The sequence below is a fragment of the Crinia signifera genome, chromosome 4 (genome assembly GCF_055691185.1).
Source record: "Crinia signifera chromosome 4, ASM5569118v1, whole genome shotgun sequence".
Classification (NCBI taxonomy): domain Eukaryota; kingdom Metazoa; phylum Chordata; class Amphibia; order Anura; family Myobatrachidae; genus Crinia; species Crinia signifera.
Window position 1 is genome coordinate 150,035,567 of NC_139220.1, and position 20,938 is coordinate 150,056,504.

General features: G+C 37.0%; 1 protein-coding gene across 1 annotated transcript in view; it reads right to left on the reverse strand.

Moving 5' to 3' along the window:
• Nucleotides 1–1,964: 1,964 nt before the first annotated feature.
• The window catches only part of PPP1R3A (protein phosphatase 1 regulatory subunit 3A), a 59,030-nt gene continuing 40,056 nt past the window's right edge, over nucleotides 1,965–20,938 (reverse strand). The window contains exons 3-5 of the mRNA XM_083180158.1: nucleotides 14,412–14,459; nucleotides 14,195–14,316; nucleotides 1,965–4,226 (exon numbers count right to left, since the gene is read on the reverse strand). Coding sequence (XP_083036284.1) covers nucleotides 1,965–4,226; nucleotides 14,195–14,316; nucleotides 14,412–14,459 — 2,432 coding nt within the window. The remainder of the gene's footprint in view (nucleotides 4,227–14,194; nucleotides 14,317–14,411; nucleotides 14,460–20,938) is intronic.

The following is a 20,938-nucleotide window of genomic DNA, read 5'->3' on the forward strand; positions in this document are numbered from 1 at the left end:
GAACAGATACACTTTTATTCTACAGTATGTACACCTTGATGCAGACACATCTTGCAATGCTATCTCTCTATGTGTTCCCTTGTATTGTTACTAGTCATCATCAGCCTATAATAGGTGCATAGCCAAACTAGGGGTCTGCGATTGGTGCCATTGCATAGACGTAAGGCGCTTTGGGTTCCACCAGGCTGTCCCACAGCCCTTTATCCTGGCTAGGATAGTGCGTAGAATGCCACCTCAAAGCAAAGCCAGTATCCCTCTTGCAGTGCCACCCTGTTACACCGCTGACTAGGTGTAAAGGATAAGCCTCCAAATAGTCATATTTACATTTAAGTCCAACTATCCATAGCCCGAAGTTATGTCAACATACCCTTGCTTAACGCCCTGTCACAACACTGTCATAACTGTAGATGCAATTTAAATGCATACAATTCTAAATGATAACAGGCAAGATACAGTATGCTCTGAAGACAGGTGTGCCTCAACTCAACTCCCTTAACTCTAAGATATTGGTACTTACTATTGTGTCCACTAAAACATTATTAATCATTCAGTATTTTGTTGCATATTTTCCCTTCCATAACCAGTAACAGATGCCTTAATATATAATCCATAGACCAAAACTACCATTATATTGCAATGTCCAATATTACTATTATTTAAACTACTGTTTAACCTTTACAATGATCTTTGTATGGTACCATTCTTTAGTCGCTCATTTCTTCAAGAAAACAGTAAGCATACTGTATATTGGATTGTTACAAAAGAAACATTACAAAACACACACACACACACACACACACACATATATATATATATATATATATATATATTGTATAATATTGTACTTTAATGACAACACGTTAGCTTAGTATCACACAAACTCCATTCATTTGAAGGATATGTAAGTTTAACATAGATCACTCTTAAAGAAAATACATAAGGTACAAGTAACGCCAATCTACAAAACACGCATTACAAAACTTATGAAGCACATTACCTGTTATGCTGGTGGTTCTCAACTTTGTCTAAAAAAAAAAAAAAACCCTCTCCTCCACATATGTAGACTACACACTAATTGTCCTAGCAGGTGTACAGATACATACATTGGCTAATTGTTTATTACTTTGGATTAGCATAACTGTACCAATGTATCCTATTGGTGTAATCTGCCTTGACAGGGTTGAGGTCCATTGCACAGACTCAATACACAAATAACATGGATAATATTTAACCACAGCTGTTCAAGCTATTGACTAACATGTTTGAGTATTTTACAATTTCAATTTTTTTTATAATATGGTCCTTTCTCAATTAGTGATCAGTAATGAATGCTGATAATATCTTAAAGTATATTAGTACTACCACCAAGGGCCTGATTCAGAGGTGCACATAAACCGTAAGGTTTGCTTAGTTAAAAAAATTATGTGTACTGCGCATGTTCTTACCTGAATGTACACACAAAAGGTGCTATTGCATTGATATCAGAAATGGAGCATTGAAATGATAGATGGTCCTTGGTGATGACTGTTAGTGACCTAAAGTGAACTCTACAATATCCATTTCAAGGGCATTTTATGGAAGTGTTGTGGGCATGATAGTGAAAGTGATTGTATTCTCAGGTGCATAGCTACGACCACAGATGCCATGTTTTGATGGAGAACTGGGCAGGTGCAATTGTTGATAGTGCATACAATGGTGCACTGTAGTTTACTGTCCAGAACCACCGCCGGATTAACAGCATGCACAGTGGCTGAAAGTGGTTGATTTAGAGTTTGCACATTCAGCCACATGCTAGTTCACAACGGCAAGGCTGAAACTACCACTTTCATATTATCGCAGCAGAAACTCCAGCAACAGACGTTACAGCAGACACAGCAGTATCCACCTCTGAATCAGGGCCCAAGTACAGTAATCCACTTGGCATAATGTATGTGCGCTAATTAAATTCCGATGTACAACTGTTGTTACTCCTTCCTAACCGATTTTTCACCTCTGTCTCCTTCCCAATACAGCCAGTATAATGAAAAAAGGTATAGGGCAAAACATACCAGGAAATCATAATGGTACATAAGGCCAGAAAACACCACAAACATTATAAAACACAAAACTTTGGAGCTTACATGATTGATATTCAAGGGCTCTGTGGCCTCTGTATCAGACTGAGTTTGTTGATGTGCTTCTGTTTCGTACTCATCAAAGCCATAATAATATTGCGTTTCCTCTAGTTTATTTTGCTCTTCAGTTTCACTGCACTCATCTTCACCTTCATCATCAGGTTCACTGATAAGGATAGATGGCCCTACAATACCATCCCCCATGCTAACCTGTACTGTATCTATGTTTATGCTATCATCTGTTATAGCTAGCTCTGGAAGGTCTGTGAGTTCTACAGCTTCTTTTTTAGCTTTAGAAATGACATTGCAGTCATCCAGCAGACTCTCATCACTCAACACAGCAAAGCTATTATTGGATCGAGTTATAGGTTCAATGTTTGACTTGTGTACGAGACTGCCTTCATCTAAACTTTTTGACCTATGCTCATATTGAAATTCATACTGTTCTTTAGAGACATATTCATCAACATCATGAATTCTATCCTCAGAGAAAAAATTTAATTTACAGGTATTTGTCTGTTCACCCTCTTCATTTTCATTATCAACTCTCACTATGCCGATAGACATATGGATATCCTCATTTTTTCCATTAGAAAGTTCTGTGCGGGCCTCTGAAGCATGTAGATATTTTTGTTCTGACTCTTTTAGAATTTCTTTTTGAGCATATATATTTCCACTATCACAGATATCCATATATAAAGGTTTTCCGTGTTCTCTACCTTGAGAATGTGTTTGACTTTGACTTTTTTCTTCGGTTATCTTAGCAATGATGACCTTGTTTCCCTGTGTCACTTCAATTGGAATACATTCAGGGATTTCATTCCATGCATGCAATGTGCTGTGTGTCACATTTTCAACTGCAGTACATGCTATAGAGGAGGGACACGCAGGCAATGATACTGGTTGGCAAGATAATTCCTGTTCTTTGCAAGCATTGAAGTCACCGGATCCAGGTGAGGTTTTGTCTGTTTCACTTGTACCAATCTCTTCCTCTTCATAGATGGGATACTTAAAATCATACGGTTTCTCATTTTCTGATGTAACTATATGTTTAGTATATATTTTGCCATCTTTATCATCACAGTAACAAGAAGTGTTGTCTTGTGTTGTAACATAATATTGTTTGGGCACTGGTACGGGCATAGCTTGAGAATCAGAATGGTCTGCGTCCATTTCAGTAATAACATATTGCTTTTCATCTGACGTCTCAATGATTTCTTTTATAGTTTTAGGATCTTTGTACAATGAACTCATGAGATGTGTGTTTTGACTGAATTTGTCTCTTGTGTCCATAACTGTGCTTTCTCCAAAGAGGTAAGGATCATCTGAAGAATCAATACTCAAAACTGCCTCATTTGATGCTGCATATTCTTCACAAACAGCAGTGTTATTAGAAAGTTCCTCAGAGACTTCTGGTAGTGAAAATGATGTGGGACATTCCTGCTTCGTATTATCTGTACTTACCAGGAGCTCATCATTCTCTTTTGAATTGTAAATGGAATTGTTATCAGTCATTGTATTTTCCATTGTCTCAGTTTTACCTATATCTCTTTGCTCATATTTTATTCTCTCTGTGTCATCTGTTGAAAAGTATGGCACATTAACTATATTTTGACTGCAACTTAGATTAGCATTGTCATCCAAAATTTCTGATAACTGAATAGTTTCAGCTAGTGGTAAAGATGTTGTTTCTGATGTTTCCAGGGGAATGTCATTTTTAAAGTCCTCACTCTGCTCTTCAACTGTTGAACATTTCCCTGATTCCCTTTGTGGTAAATCATTCTTAATATCTGATGAGCTTTGTACTAGATCAGTTGTTCTTTCTTCTGTTTCATGTAGACATTCATCATGATCTCCACAGTGATAACCTGTCATTGAAATGAAGGTTAAGTCCTCATCTGCCAGTGATGGGGTGACCTCAGTCAGTGGAAAATGCACCCCAGTATTGTCACAGTCTTCGGACTCCTGTAGATGATATCCCACCGATTCACTATTGTATTTCATTTCATCATCTAGTTGTGTTTCATTCGGTAAAGTTGCTTCTTCAGAATAACCAGAGTTGTACTTTTCTTCAGAAGAAGTAATTCTGGCTTTCATGAGTCTTTCACTTAGCTGGAATGATAAAAATAAATAAAAAACAAAAAAATTATATTTAGGCTCTTTATTTTTATTACATAAGAAATTAAAATATAGGTACTTGTGTCGTTTCACGGAGCCAGCATGGCACCGTGCGTCTGTGTCCAGCTGCTGGGCTGTAAATTCTATGCCAACATGGATATTTTGTACCCCCACTATCCATGTTGGTATGGAGTTGATTTTAGATAGTGTGGTGAGCGTAGCGAGACACTGAGCCCTTAGTGTGGGCGAGCGCATGGCGCATGGCGCCATGCTGGCGCCGTGAAAGTACATAAGTACCAAAATATATATCAGGATATGCATGACATCAACTGCATTTCCAAATAGATGCAACAAGGATCCTGTGCTTTCCAACATAAGAGGATGCTCAAGCAGTTAGAAGACAATGATTTAGACATGTTTTATCTGTTCTATCTGTAGGATGCAATTATCATGTAAGGGTGGTTACAAATCTTCACATAGACCATTCTTCATCACCTATACATAACAAGCAGGTTAATAGATGTCAATCAATCCCCATACTAGTAAATAACCTAGAATCATACCTGTCATTACATTCCAGGCACTCTGAGTGTTGTACTTGGCATATGTAGAAGTGTTGCAGCTCATGAGAGTTAGGGCTGCATGTACCTGGACTTGAAAGCTGAGGGAATTGAATGCACTTTTCTTAATCATTAAAAATTGTAGCAATATTAAAATTATGAATTACTCTAAAGATACATCAATGTATTTACAAAAAGTATATCTTGATTTATTTTTAGTACAAGTTATTGTTTTTTAATTTCTGCTATTTTTCATATGAATCTTTCCCATGGATAATACCTGTAGATACTTGTAGATATGAAATGGCATGGAGATTGACAATGAAATTATTCATGTGCATTAAAAAAAATGGAATAGGTGATACAAATATTTGCCTAAAATATTAATGATTTGAGAGAAAAGTAATAGATACTCATCATAGTTGACAATTGGGCAATAGATATATACTGTACTTATATACTTTTATTTCCACTGGATTAACATCACAAACATCTTGTACAGTATTTTCAGCAGTATATCAAGATTGTTCCTCCAGGCACAAGAGTGTGTGCCTACTCTCTTATATCATGAGATGCCACTGCGATCTAGAAATGTGCCTAAACACAGTACAATCTCATAACATTAGATATGTGTTTCCCTGCTGTTTCTGAAGAATGACCATACCTTTATACAGCAAGGGACAGCCCAAAAAATGTACCCTTTTACAGCTTTATCTAATTTCATTAATTGCCTTTTTGAAAAAGTATTTACTGTATGTTTCTGCCCTACCACCAGAAAACTGGGTGCACAATTTTGTCTGTTCTGTAAGTAATGCCCGCACTTCTGCCCTTCTTCCCTTTTTTATGCAAGCAACACTATGCTGAGTCATTAAATCCTGGAGTCACTTAAACAAAGTAGATTTAACTCGGTGCCTTGCATATTTTGCGGTTGCTAAATGAAATCCACTGTTTATTATCAACAGCTAAATTCCGTTTCACATTTATATCTCAACCAAACGGAATGTTTGTTAGTTGGTCAGACACTGTGATGTTGGGACAAATTTATGGAGCATGTTTATGACAGTTGTGATGTTATTTTTTATAAATGGGAGGAAATTGAGCAGCAAGAATTAAAATTGATTTGATTTTCAGGGGTAGATGTATGAAGCAGTGATAAGGGAAGAGAAGTGATAAAGTGCCTGGTACTTTATCACCGGCCAATCAGCTCCTGGCTGTTCAGTTACAGGCTGGGTTTAAAAAGGAACAGTTAGTAGCTGATTGGCCAGTGATAAAGTACCAGGCACTTTATCACTTCTCCTAAGTTATCACTGCTTCAAACATCTACCCATCAGTTCTAAATGTAATTCAGTTAAATTGAAATTTTTCTGTCCTGTACTGTTAATCTAGCAGGAAGCCTGATGTGTATAGACAGATGTCAGCATCAATAACCAAATAAACCTTCTAGTCCAGTGTTTTCCAACTCAGGGGGTATTCAATCCCGGATCACGGCTGTCGATCCCACCCAACAGCCCTGATCCAGGCCCGTTTATGTTTTGCCCGACAGCAAATCGGCAGGTGGGGTTCAATGTCCCACTGTCTATCGGCGAATAGTCAGTGTGTCCACGTAAATGGCCGTGGATTGTTGATCGTGGCCGGGATCGCAAAAATCCATGGCCGTTATCGACAGAACGGGCCCAACAACTTCTAAAGTCAGGCTCATTCTGCCGTGATCCCTCTTCACTGCTGTCGGTAAAGACAGCATTGAATAGGGACCCGTCACTATTTCCCCCGTTGGGAATAGCAGCGGAACTTTGAATACCCCCCTTAGTCCTCAAAGCAAACTAACAGTCCAGGTTTCAGTTGTACCCAGACAAGAGCATAGATGGTGAAATCATAAAAACTGATGCACTAATTAGGTCACTAATTAAGTCACATGTGCTTAAGTAGGGCTAGCCTTAAAACCTGGAATGGTAATGTGCTTTGAAAACCATGGTAGGGATTCCCTGTTCTGAAGAACCCCATAAACTTTTACATGATGTTCATATTTGTGGCAGTTAATGTATTGTGTATAAGAAAACATGTTTACTGGAGCAAAGATGTTTGGGAAATAATCTCAAGAAAATTTGCTTGTCTAACTCTACATGCTGTGCATCCTGAATTCTAGAAACCATAGATTAAATATGCTTAAATAGTTTATTGCCCCATTTGAATTTACAGTCTGGATTCTCTGTAACAGACGCAAACACATCAGTGGTAAGAGGCTCAAAAATTGCTAACTCCTCAGAGTTGGAATGTGCTTACCAATTTTTTGTGCCCTGACCCACTTCCCCATAAGAAGAAATACTACATAGATCTGACCAGCCTGGGCCTGGATTTCAATGTTACAGTGGACCTTATGCTACACAGTGGAACCTCCCAAATCAGTCTAGCTTCGAGACTTGGTTATAAATTTGGGGAAATAAATGTGATTGCACCCTTTTTTTTAACCAATAGTTATGTAATGTATTTTTACTTTACATTGCATGTTTAATGGGAATTTTTATGTATCCTTAAAATATTTGTCCTGGACCGCTTTGCTGCATTTAAACATTGCTTTTCTAATTATCAAATCAACCACTATTTCTTTCACTGTATCTCTTTCCTCTCCACTTCCTCTATCAGTTGGAGCCATAGACGGCTAAGTCATAGGCCAGCATCTCTTTTCTATCTCTCTCTCTATATATAATATCTCTTGGAACCAATAGTACTAAGTTCTTTTCAATTTCACTACTATAGAATATTTATGTAGTATAGATGAAACTCACATTTTCTATTGTTTCTGGATATCTTACTTTTGTATTGGCCCAGGTCACTAACTGTCTTTTAACCATTTATATTCAATATTGTCTTGCTACCACAAAATCAATTATTAATTGTACAAAAATATCCCTATTAGTAAACAGAAGCTGATATCTTTATTTTGGTTAGCATCACTAGAATAAACCCTTGACCCCAAGCTGTACTTTGTTTCTCACTTTCAATCTGCATCCAAATACAACATAGATTTTTTTTTTCCCCATAGCTTCTGGCTGGACTCTAACTGCATTTTGAGACTCTTCATTGTGTAATTTCCTGTAGATTATACTTGGAACCAGGACTCTGTTTCCTTGTTGTTGTTTTTTTTTTGTTTACTGTTTCTTCCGGATTCTATTGTGCTGTATTCTGTTGCTATAAATAAAATAAATGTCGCTGATCTCCAGCCGCTTACTTGCTCTCATTCAACTATTTCATGTCTCAATACAACTATTTTTCTACCCTTGCTCAATTTCTGTTTCACAAGTTAATGAATTTCCTAATCTGGATATCATTGAGCATGCCATAAGACTTAATGTTTGTCCATAACTGGGAAGATCACTATCATGTCTCAGTATTATTCATCACATTCAAAACTCCTACTTAACCGGTACTTAAGGACATCTCAGATTCGCTTTAATAATAACTTTGTGATGTTTTGCATCATGATTTCATAACATGGATGATAGAGGTTCACTAGTTTCATTAGGCCAACCAGAGCCAGTTTGCAACTCCCTATAAAGTAATAGTTAACCAATACAAATAAATAGACTAATATAACAAAGGCTTCAACTAAAGGTCATCCACATATTTCTTATAGTGACAACTGCAAAAAACTGGCAATGCCAGTGCGCTACAACAAATTTACAAGGCTCTACTGTATTTCCTTCCCCTGAAGAAATTATATTATTTTAAGGAAAAAAAACAAAGTGGTACTTGAGGGTATGTACAGTGTTCTTCCTTTTTTTTGTATCAGCCTCTAGACTTTAAAAGCTTGGTACTTGCCTTAGGAGTCCCTTTTGAAGTCACTGTTAAATATAACAGTGATTTGGATAAGAAAACTTGGGTCCTTCTTTTGTCTATATTTTTTGTTCTTTTTAAGGGCAGTGTAAACTTTTTCATTGAGTAAAGCATAAAATTCAAATGAACGCCTACATATTTTGCATTTTTTTACCCTGAGTTGATCATTGTTCAAACAAACGTCAAATGCAATAACATTAATATACTGTATAAATATAATAAAGTTACAATATTAAATGTATACACCTATGGTTCCCTGTGTGCTGTATTCCTTCTCTATTGCAGCCTTAATGCATAAGCCTACCTGTGTCCTGGATTATCTGATTGTGTTTTTCACCTGGCAATGTGTTATGTTCAAATAAATGGGATGTAAGGATACATGGTACTAGTTCAAATTGGGGTGAGAAAGATGCTTCCTTTATAGCATGTGATAATATAAGAGAAGGAGAGCATCACAGACAAGACATAGGTACATGTTTTAAGAGTACAGTAATTCACTGTATCATACAACTATTTTGAAATGTTAAATATTTTCTGCATTTAATATGTTAAAAATATATATTAAAAAGGCTATAATTAAGCCAATTTGAAATTTATATTAAAATAATAATAATAATAATAATAATAGTTTTGTTAATAAAACTATGTATCACTATGTATAATTTCTAATATTTAAAAAAGATTCATGTTCTAATAAATATTTGTTTTATTTTAATAATTATTTTAATAACTAATAAATGTTAAATGTACAATTCAAACTAAATGTTTAGTATAAGTATTTCAAAGCCAACATGGCTGCCCGTGGACATGATTAATACAATATATAGAATGTATTATAAGGATTTCCATTCATAGTTTTTATTTTTGTTTTACAAATATTTTGGTTATTTTTGAAAGAATTGTGTAAGGTTATGGATGTCAATGATAAGACATGTATGACAATGGCTTTCTAGAGTCTATCTAAGCACAAATAATTTAAAATATTGTCTAAAACAGATGAACTGTGAAATGTTCAAATTAAAATTGATTACAGTTATAATTCTAATGGCATAAAATATGGACTTTCCATCTTTTCCCAGTCTGTTGACTTTATTTTATGAAATTTAGTAAATTCCTTAAAAAAGTCTTCATATTTCTTTAGCTAATGTTAATTTTCTGTATAGAAGCAGTTAATTCTGTCATTCCAATGGAAAAATCTACTATAATTTCTGTCTTTTTCCTCACATGTCAGAACCATCTCAACTTTATGCATATGTACTGTATATTGATAGCTTTTTTTCAAATCAATTAAAAAAGGCTCAATATCCCCATACTTCTCTATGCAATTTTTATGTGGAAGCCCACTACAACTTATCTTGCTAGTATGTTTTCTGGAAACTCTCAGCTAACTATAAATAGCAAACTATCACTCAAAGAACAGTGAGAGTGTTAATGTATCTGCAAATTCTGTTTTAATGACCTTCTGCCAACTAGTACTCAAATGCATTTGAGCTTTTCAGTGATGCCAACTGTCAGGATTTAACAGTGAAATGCCTGTGTTTTTTTATATTCATAACTGACATTTGCATGATCTCGGTAATTATATGCAAATCTTACAATTTCTTATTTTTCTAACATAAGGTTCATGCTACTTGTCAACTGCTCAGCTGTCTAGTGAGCTAATGCCTGTGGGTTTCAACCATGCTGGATGGCTGTATTTCAAGGTCTTATATTGCTTCATTGTTTAAGTCATTAAAGTGTTCGAAGAACAAATCTAAATTGCAAATATCTAAAGAATCTACCTCTGGAAAATCAAATAAGATGGTCAAATTTTCTTTACTACCTTAACTGCACCATTTACAGTACAGAAAATACATTCATAACTTATTTTAGCAAAGTGTTGTGACTGTGCTTGATAACCAGTTATGGTAAATCATATTATTGGACTAAGACATCCATAGTTAAACATGATTGAAAAAAGTGTATGTACTAATTAAATATGAAGTATACCTGGTGTGCACCATTTTCAGCTTTGTGTATTTCTGTAAAAATAACCCATAATGTGAAAATAATATATATTTGCCAAGACACACATTAATGGAGTACAAGGAGCCAGTCCACAAGGTACATCATTCTTTAAACTAGATTTTTTTGCCAATTAAATTAGGAACATTTGACAAAATATTATTTTATTCAATGAAAATGCATTTTTTATAGACCTCTTTCTTCCCTAGTTTCTATTAAAGAAATTAGAGGATAAAATTTATAACAAGAGTTTGGTGTGAGTCTGAGTTTCATTGAATCTGTTGTTGCCTCACATAGTAGATAATACATTTAGAGTGATGCATAATAATCTTGTATTATCCTAAACTTATTTAAAAACATATTACACTCTTTTACTATTAAAAACTTTAATAATGTTGCACTGATGATGACCATTAAGATAACACTTGTAGGTGGCATCAATGTCTTAACCCTATTGTATTCTTTAAGAAAGCTAAGCAATAACAATAAACATTATTTTATAATTATGGCAATTAATCAGTACATTGGAATGTATGGGAATTGTGTGTGGTCAAGATGTATTAACTTATATACAGTGTTACATGATGTGCTCAGCTGTAAGAACAGAAATCACTCTTCCAAAGAGCAAAATGACTTAAAAATATATGGAGTACAAAAGCAAATGTTATTAAAGTCATATTTTCCCTTCTGTAGTAGCTGATTGGCTGGTTCTTTAACTCCCTTTATCTTCCTCTACTTTTTATCTTTTTAAGGCTTAATACATCTGCCCCCTTGTCTGATAAGCAGATAGATACACATATTGGGCTTCATGTAGAGTTGGGCATACATATTTTTTGTGTAAAAAATTCACATTGGTAATGAGCATGTGCTCCAAAAATCATTAATCCAATGCCTTTATGTAAACTCTTGTGATCAGAGTTGTCTGACCTATATTCCCCTAAGATAATTTCCCCTAAGATAATTGTGTAATTTGCAAGTTGTATTTATATAACTAGAGTTAGGAAACAACAATCACAATGTTATATTTGGCTTAGGTTTCAATACAGAAGCCATCAAAAAACTATACTTTTTAGAAGGACAGAATTTTATAAACATAAAGATATATTGAGTGTATGCTTAAATGAAAGCACAGAACTCAAATAGGGGTTTTAACACTGCAACATATCATATGGGAACAGCGTTTCTAGGAATGAAAGGTGACCATTATGGTAAAGGTTTTAGAGGCAATAAGTAGAAAAAGAGTGCAAACTGGGTTATGATTTTCCATCCCAACTAGGCCCTGTGTTGAGATTATATGCTCTTATCATGTTTGTGTGTATTTCTTGCAGTTATTTTGGTTTCCTCATGTGTTCTAAGAAAACCCATACAGTACTTGTACTAAAGCCTAAAAATGTTTGAATGTTAGTAAATGTACATGTGCTTATGTGTAAAGAGATTTATACTGTAATCTCAAACTGGTCAGGTACTGCTGAAACTATGAATATTATCTGTGCTGTGTAATTGGTGGCAATGTAGAATTAAATGGTAATGAAAAATACATGGCAATAATAACATATATTGATAAAACAATCGAGTAGTAAATATAAAGTACATATAACAGTGAGCTGTGAGGTTATTTTCATAGAGCAGGCTAGTAATTTGCCTAATAAATCTTAAAACTAAATGGCTATTACGACCATGACATGGTATGAGAAATTCTAATGGAGATTAATTTTGGTTTATAAGCTCAGGTCATGGTAAAACTTTATAGAACTTTTTGATGGATGCTTGTTGCTTTTTTATGAAAGTTTTATGAACGTATGTTCATCTAAACTTTGTTTGGGTTGACACACACCAAGGGTTGACTAGCAATAGTAATTTTAAGAGATTCACACTTCAAAAGATACCTTGATGTGCAGGATATTACCTAAGACTCTCCTATAGCCTCCAAACTTTCAAGCGTTCCCTGAAAACTCACCTCTTCAGGCAAGCTTATCATATTCAGGAACCCCCACACAACCTCCAGTAGCATTCATATCTAATTGCATCCCATCAGGGCTGTATTTTAATATGGTGAGATTGCCATGCTATGGAATTCTATCCTCATATATCCCTCCTATTATCCCTATAGATTGTAAGCTTGCGAGCAGGGCCTACCTACTTCTATGTCAGTTTGTTTCTACCCAGTTTGTTTAATCACAGTTGTCTCCAATTGTAAAGCGCAACGCAATATGCTGCGCTATATAAGAAACTAAATAAATATAAATAAATAAGGTGTGAGTCCAAGTACGCTTTTAACCTTAACACATTTCCCCTTAATTCACCAACATCATTTGGTAGTGATGTCCCTCTAAAGTGGTCTATATCTATAGACTACCCTACACATTCTTTGCTTTATGGTGTTTTTTCTCTTTTAATGGCCTTTAATATAGAACTATGCACCTAGAATCGCTCAAAGAGAACAACAAACAGAAGCAGCGTGCAGACAAAGGGGGCATATTGTGCACATTCATTGCTTTTGTGTGTGTATAGCACATAGATATTATGTCCATCCTACTGAAATGTAACTGTAATTTTTAATTTTTATGGACATATATAAATATAACCTAGTGTACTGTAATAAGTGGCAGTAGTTTATCAGTGTTAGACTATGAACAGAAGTCTTCATATACTGTAGTTCTTTACTGATGATTTCATATGCTCATTAACAATGATGAATCCAGGTATTAACTTTCATCACAGTGAAAAGTGACAAACCGTTTAGACTGAGGGTGGAGAACTACACAGATACCAATTGCAGCTCCACTATATAATTATTACAGCAATGTATCCAAAGGTATACTAATAATACAGAATAATAATAAATGGATGAACAGTTAAGTGTTTTTATCTCAGCAAATAATTTTTAGTTTTCAGGAAATATGTGTGTTTGTATGGCCTTTTTCAGGTGCCAATTTCACATTCTACAAGAACAATGCATCCTGCATACAGAACAGATCAACCATTCAAAACTTAAGTACAGGCTGTTGGCGATTCTATACTGTATGAGGTTAGGAGTGGGAGGATATGGCTTCCCACTATAATCACCCTTTATATAGGCTGTAGCCTGAAATTCTTAATAAAGTCTCTTTCTAGAGTATTTTCTACTTTCCACAATGATAGAAAATAAAATGTTAGTTTCCCTTTAAATCTAATTCAGTAATACTAAAAAAAGCAAAACAGATTAAAAATAAACGGCAATTAACAGAGAATTGTACAAAAATATGAGCTGAATTGAAAAACACAATTATCCCTAAAATGAACAATAGATCCATTCCCTATTAAAGATGATAAATAGGAAGAATATATTTAAACGTGCGTATTGTAACCCACACAATAAAGCCACTGCTTTGTAAAGATGTAAAAAGAATCCACAAAATGAAATAACAATGGAACACCTTTCCAACAAAGAAAGGAATGCAGCAAAAAGTACTATCTTTATCTTCTGTACTGTATATAAAAGAAAAGTAAATTATCCCCATTTGTTAGAATTAAGAGATGAACACTGACAGATGCAATATCCCCCCCCCCCCAAAAAAAAAGACTTACAAACAATTCCAGATCATTTTCCTCCTCATTGTTCTTTTTTTCACTTTGATGTGCGTTCTCTTCATCATTGTTGTCTTCAGCAAATGCATCATGTGAACAAATTATTGTTGGAATATATCTTTCTGAAAATAATAAAAAAAATTGAAGATGTTAAATCATAAAAATGTTAACATTTGTTACATGGGCAAAAGTTATTTAGAATTGTTTCACATATTACCTGTTGCTGTAGAGCTTTCTCCTTCAAATACATTCAAATCTTCATCTTCTTTACTATTAAAAGAAAGTTATACAATTTTTAGAAGATATATACTACTAATCAAAAGCCATGGTACTTAAATGGTCTTTAGAGAAGATTATTTTTTATTTATTTATATTTCATGTGATGAACAATATGAGTCAATGAGTATTATCTTGCAAATGAAAGAAATCATTCTGTGTCTTACATAGACAATAAAGTAGAGATAAGGTTCTAAAAACATGGGGGTGGGAAAGAAAATAACTTACTAAATATGGCATGAAACCAATAGTTTTATTTGCCAATATTATTCAGTTTTTCTAATTAATTTATTTGTTTGTTTTGCTTTACATTTTACTGAACTAGTCTGACCCTATTGGATGCATTCTGAGTTATTTATAAAGCTGCCCACATGTGCTCAGGCTAACCACCCCTCCCCCAATGGGGGATACTGCGGTCCATGGGTGGGACCTCAGGACAGTGTCCGCAAATAGGACTGTCCTGTAAAAATTGGTACAGTTGGTAGCAATGTTTTAATTAGATATTATATGCAATACCTTACATGGCCTTTATAATGATTAAGAAGCTGATAAAAGTAGCTTCTGCAATGTTTACTGTACAATAGTTACATTGTGAAAATGAACAGAATTGGTTTGGGCCACAAACAGCATTTTCTGAGCAGGTATCTCAATTTTTTTAGAAATTTTGGAACCACAGAGTAAATTGTGCGTGTAACACATGGTACATGTTCTATTTGTCCCAGTTGTAAAGCTCACACAATTCAATTCACATTATAAGTAATAAGGACACCTGAGGCTATTACCACTGGTATGTTTTTACTGAAGCCAGTGATACAAAATGACATGGCATTGTGTGCTAGCACTATTATGCTGACAGGATGTGGAGTAAGATGAAGATGCTACAGTTGCTGCTTTTGCTACAGACAATACATCTACACAGTGGGCTGTAACATTCATGTGGTCAATACTAGCTTTGTCATGACTTTAGTGGTCTGCTGTGTAACAGGATGCTCCCTGTCGTACTTAGTTCTCTTTGCAAATAAGCTTCACTGACAATTGTTCAAATATTTCTACACAATGTTAGTTTTTTGTCTTTTGACTAGATCTGAAAATTAATTTACCATGGTAAAGAGGTTCTTATGCTAGCTGTAATACATTGACACAATCAACATCATCTTCATTATCTTCTTGAACCCAACACAATCATCACCATCATGTTGTACAACAGTTGAGCATCCACCACAATACCATCCTCGTTTCAATGTTTACATCAGCACAATTACTACTCAGATCTCCAAATGGTTGCAAAATTGCAAAATAAGGCGGCAGAATCATAACTATAAGACTGCCATAACTATAAGACTGCCATAACTATAAGACTCCCACATATATTGTGTTAATAAAAATAAACTCTCATCAGGAATATATGAATGCCCAATTTTTTCTTCAGCCTTAGGGCAAGATGTATCAAGCTTCAAAAAGTGATAAAGTGGAGAGTGATAAACAACCAGCCAATCAGCCCCTGTCTGTGATATTTCTAACCCTTCGTGTAATATGACATATGAGCTGATTGGCTGGTTACTTATCACTCTCCATTTTATCACTTTTTGAAGCTTGATACATCTAGCCTTTTATGTTCTCATGAGGCACATTTTTCAAGGCAAGGCTTACACTCAGAGCATGCTTTACCTTGATGGACACTTGCTTTTACACTTTGGATTTTAGTATGTGCACGAGCAGTAACAAGAACACTACTAGCGAGAAGTGTCCTTGATCCAAGACTCTCTTTGCAGTGTAGGTGGGGTATAGATGTTAGCTAGATGTAGCAAAACAGAAATTTCATCAGTAACTTTTACATTTATACTTAAGCCATAGCTTATATTTTCTTTGACATTAATAAAAAGTATATGGTTTTCTTTGACTTTCTTACCACTTTTTACTTGTGAAGTACTGGATTGCTACTTTCTATGATATGTATATACTTGAAGTTGTAGCTACTTGTAGAGGCTATCACACCAGGCAAATGTACAATGAGATATGGAAATATTCTTCTAATTAATACAATTGGCAAAACATAAAATAAGCTACAACAGCACTTTGTATTTTAGAAACTTGCTACTACTCTCTATTGTACACAATACTTTTAACACTCAACCACTTGAATTTATACAGTGAGAGCCTCAGCACCCTGTAGTTTTGACACTTACTATGAATTTTTGGTACTGCTCCTCACAAAACAACTAATACCTCTGTCAAATTTCATAACTTCGATATTAGAGGATTTTTCTTGAGAGCTAGTGGACAGAGTAATGGTCACTGCAGCTTGGTCACTGCAGCTTGCTTTTATACATCTGAATACCTTTCATATTGAACCACTTATACTTTTCCAGAAAGTTTTCTAGTGTAAAAATGACAGGTTATTCAGTACACCTTGATTACTTTCACCTGTTCCAACCCTCTCTGTAACCCACATTTGCAGCATAGCATTTTATACCTATGGACCTCCACGAACACTTTCAAGTCTAGAAGACCAGAAATTAGAAGCAATTTATGGGCCCATTGTGCAAATGCCACTACAAAGTCCTTTCCTTCCAGTGACCGTACAAATATTAAATTCATCATAGATTGCACCACTGAAACTTGCCCATCCCTATGGCAGGTGTAGTTTCTCCATCTGAGTATGGCCTCCTATGTGGGCACTTTGGTGTCTGAGTATGCAACTACTTTTGCCAACATGCCTGTGACACTTCCATAACACACCCATAAGTCGGACTGTCTCCATGCATCTAATAAGTCACCTCCCATTCACCACCCAGGAATGCCCTGTTACATTTTCAATGCACTTCTTCATACGTGCATCTGAAATTGCAACTGTGACTTAGGATGCATGTGCAGTAGCAAGAAATGCCTCTCAGTCATGCCATATACCGCATGCAGGGCCAGCGCCACCACTAGGCAGCTTTAGGCATTTGCCTAGGGCGCCGGCCACTGGAGGGCGGAAGTTTGGAGCAGCCAGGTCACCCCCTGATGGAGGTGAGCGGAGGTGAACTCCCCCCCACCCCCCCCCGGCTACTGTATATGCAGCAGGGGGTCCGTCAGAGGGGTTCCCGCGGCGCTATCCGGCGGGGTGGGTTATATGCAGCAGGGGGGGTCCGCACGGTCTGAGGGGTACCTGCGGCGCCCTTACCGCCCCCAGCAACTTACAAAGCCCCGTCGGGTGCCATCATCCAGGACCAGGAGAGAGGGAGCCGCCGGGAGAGGAGAGAGAGCCAGGAGAGAGGGAGCCGCCCGTTGTACTGCCCAGCCGGAGTGCTGCCCGCTGCTGTCCATCATCATCTGCCAGGCGGCGGCGCCGGAAGCGCTTCTGATTCAGCCAAACAGTGCGGCCAGTGTTTTCAAAATCAGAAGCGCTTCCTTTGCCGCCGCCCGGCGGATGATGATGGATGGAAGCGGGCAGCACTTCACTCTGGCTGGGCAGTACAACGGCCGGATCCCTCTCTCCTGGCCCGACGGCGGCACCCGACAGGGCTCTGTAAGTTGCTGAGGAGGTACCCCTCAGACCGTGCGGACCCCCCTGTGTAGCGGGTGGGCACCGGGGCACCCCCATCCCCCCTCACCTGGGGCGCTCCGGTGCCTTGCACCGGCCCTGACCGCATGTGATCTGTAAAAGCTTTGTTTTGCTTCATTTTCAAATACATAATTGATGAAAGAAACTGAGCAGGCTAGTAAGATGTTGGGTAGTGTCCAGAAATGTCAAACTTTGTCATTGAAATGTTTTCCTGTGCGTATACTAGCGCATTGTCTGATCACTCTACTGAGGGATTATAAAAGAGAATTATAAAATTGGGATCCTGTAAAAAATCGGGACAGTTGGGAGGTATGCAGTATTTTCTCCTGTTTCTTGTTGTAAATGCAACACTAGTGGATAAGGAACCCAAAGGATGATAACAGAGAGAAATTACACATATATAATTGTATTTTTATCAAAAGCCAAATAAATATGATTAAACATGAATATTCACTACACATAATGTCTACTGGCATGAAAATTATAGTGAAGCAATTAGTATAATACAGATCTTAAATAATATGATATCAGAGAGTATAACAGCTACATAATTACAGCACAGAGCCTTGGCAGATGAGCTTAACAGTAGCTGTATCCATGGACTGATGGTAAAGTCATTTGCCTAGTTCAGATAATAGAACCAATCTCTAGGTATTCGTATCAAAGTACAGATTTTTTACTACTAGGTATAATTAATTTGATTTAATACTGTTTATTTTTAAATTTAATACAATTTCTCTCATTTGTATAATTAAAAGGTCCTTATTCAAACTTGGTCGCTCATCTGCAAATTTGCAGATGACTGCGAGTGGTTAGCCTGCTCAGAAAGAGTTAAAACCGGCCCTCTGTAAATCTTTGAGGGGTAGATTTATTATTAGGCAATCAGGGGAATATGCGCTATCCCCTTGCGTCATGGCAGGGGATAGCGCTTCCCCTGATCTATGACACCCGCCGAGTGGGTGTCTAGCGTGTGGCGCTGTGGGGCAGGAGGCATAGCACAGCTACGATATTTCGTAGTGTGCGCCTGCCTAATTTATGAACGGTCAGCATCGCTGACCGTTCTGCCGCCTGCAGCTATCGACTTCGACAGCTGCAGGCGGGGATCCCTGCTGCTGGCTCTGAGCTGCGCTCGGGATATTGCGTGAGTAGTGAGATCCCGCGCATGCGCAGTCAGCCGGCCGGGGGGAAGGAGATGGCGCATCAGTATTAACTGATGCGCTGTCTCCAAGGAGGGACATCGCCGGAGGGGGCAGTTAGCGCTCCCCCGCTTCGGCCGGCAAGATGTTGATACATCATGTCGGTGTCCCCTCCTGCTTCGCCTCACTTATGAGGCGAAGCAGGAACTGTTTAGCGCAGCTATAATAAATCTACCCCTTAGTGACTTCACACATCTCAATAATCCCCCAAAACCCACTAAGGAAACCTCTTCACAAAATCAAAAACAAAATCCTTCAACATTTGCTTTCTGCAGAAAACCAAATTTGCTGGGAAGAACACATTTTGGTATTGTGATTAACAAAAAAACCCAATAAGGAGTATTCATCACTTTTTAATGATGTGTGTGGTACACCAACATGTGTATGGATATTCTGGACCTAAAGAAACCTTATTGCACCAAAATTCACTACTCTCTGAGTGAATCATTCAAGTTCCTCTAGGTGAAGGTCACATATGTTTTGAATTTGAAAAGAAGCATTTATATACTTAACTTTAGGTGGTTAATTGTGAGTTGGGTACACTAGGGTTCATCTGTGTGAAGATTTGAAAAACTTTTCCTGATCTGTACTTTCTCATTGTGGATATTTATATGAAAATACAGTACTACACATTGTGTTTTTTAATCTCTTATTTCATATGTCCTGTGGCTGCCACACACAGTCCCTCAGAATCATCCACTTGCACTATTAAACCTGGAGCATAGAATTTAGTTGTGTTTCTATTCCTCTCCATTAATCCTGCGAGACACTGGGCCTTATTCTGGTTCACTCTTTATGACAAAATCCTTCTTAGATGGACAAAACCATGTGCACTGCAGGTTGGGCAGATGTTACTTGTGCAGAGAGAATTAGATTTGGGTGGGGTTTTACTTCAGAGTGAGATCTATATTGTAGTGTAAAAATAAAGCAGCCAGTATTTACCCTGCACAGAAACAAAATAACTCACCCAAATCTAATTTCTCTGCATATTTTACATCTGCCCCCCCTGCAGTGCACATGGTTTTGTCCATCTAAGAAGGATTTTGTCAGAAAGAGTGAACTAGAATAAGGCCCACTGTCCCAGAGGTACCCATGGTAACTGGAATGCTGAAGGGACACTATGGTCTATTCACAAAGTAATGGAAAGAGTAGAGAAGTAAGCCAGTGGAGAAGCTGGATATGACAACCAATCAACTTTAAAGTAACATTTCTAAAATACATTATTCATAAAATACATACAATTATTCATAGCAGCTGATTGGTTGCCGTGAGCTACTTCTCAACAGCCTCACTTCTCTATTCTTTTTACTGCTACATGAATGGACCCCACTGTCTCACTGTGCCGTCCCAGCTCCCTTGTGACAGCTTACATAAGATGGTAGACACCAGGGTCCTGACACGGTGTATGTGTGTTATGCATACGCACATTTACACATGGGAGGGAGAGTTTTCCATCACTTTTCTTAGTGGGGAACCTATGGCTTAGTTGACCCTGTTCACTGGCAGTAGCACATCCCTGCTTCTGTGACAGCAGTACAGCACTTCTTCACTGTCTGGAGCACAGCACTGCCTCACTTACAGCACTGCATCCCTGCCTCACTAACCCCCAAAGGTTAAGTGAGGGGGAACGGGGTGGAACCATCTGTAATGACTGCACACCCATAAGTGGTATATCTATTATTATTATTATTATTATTATTATTATTATTATTATTATTATTATTA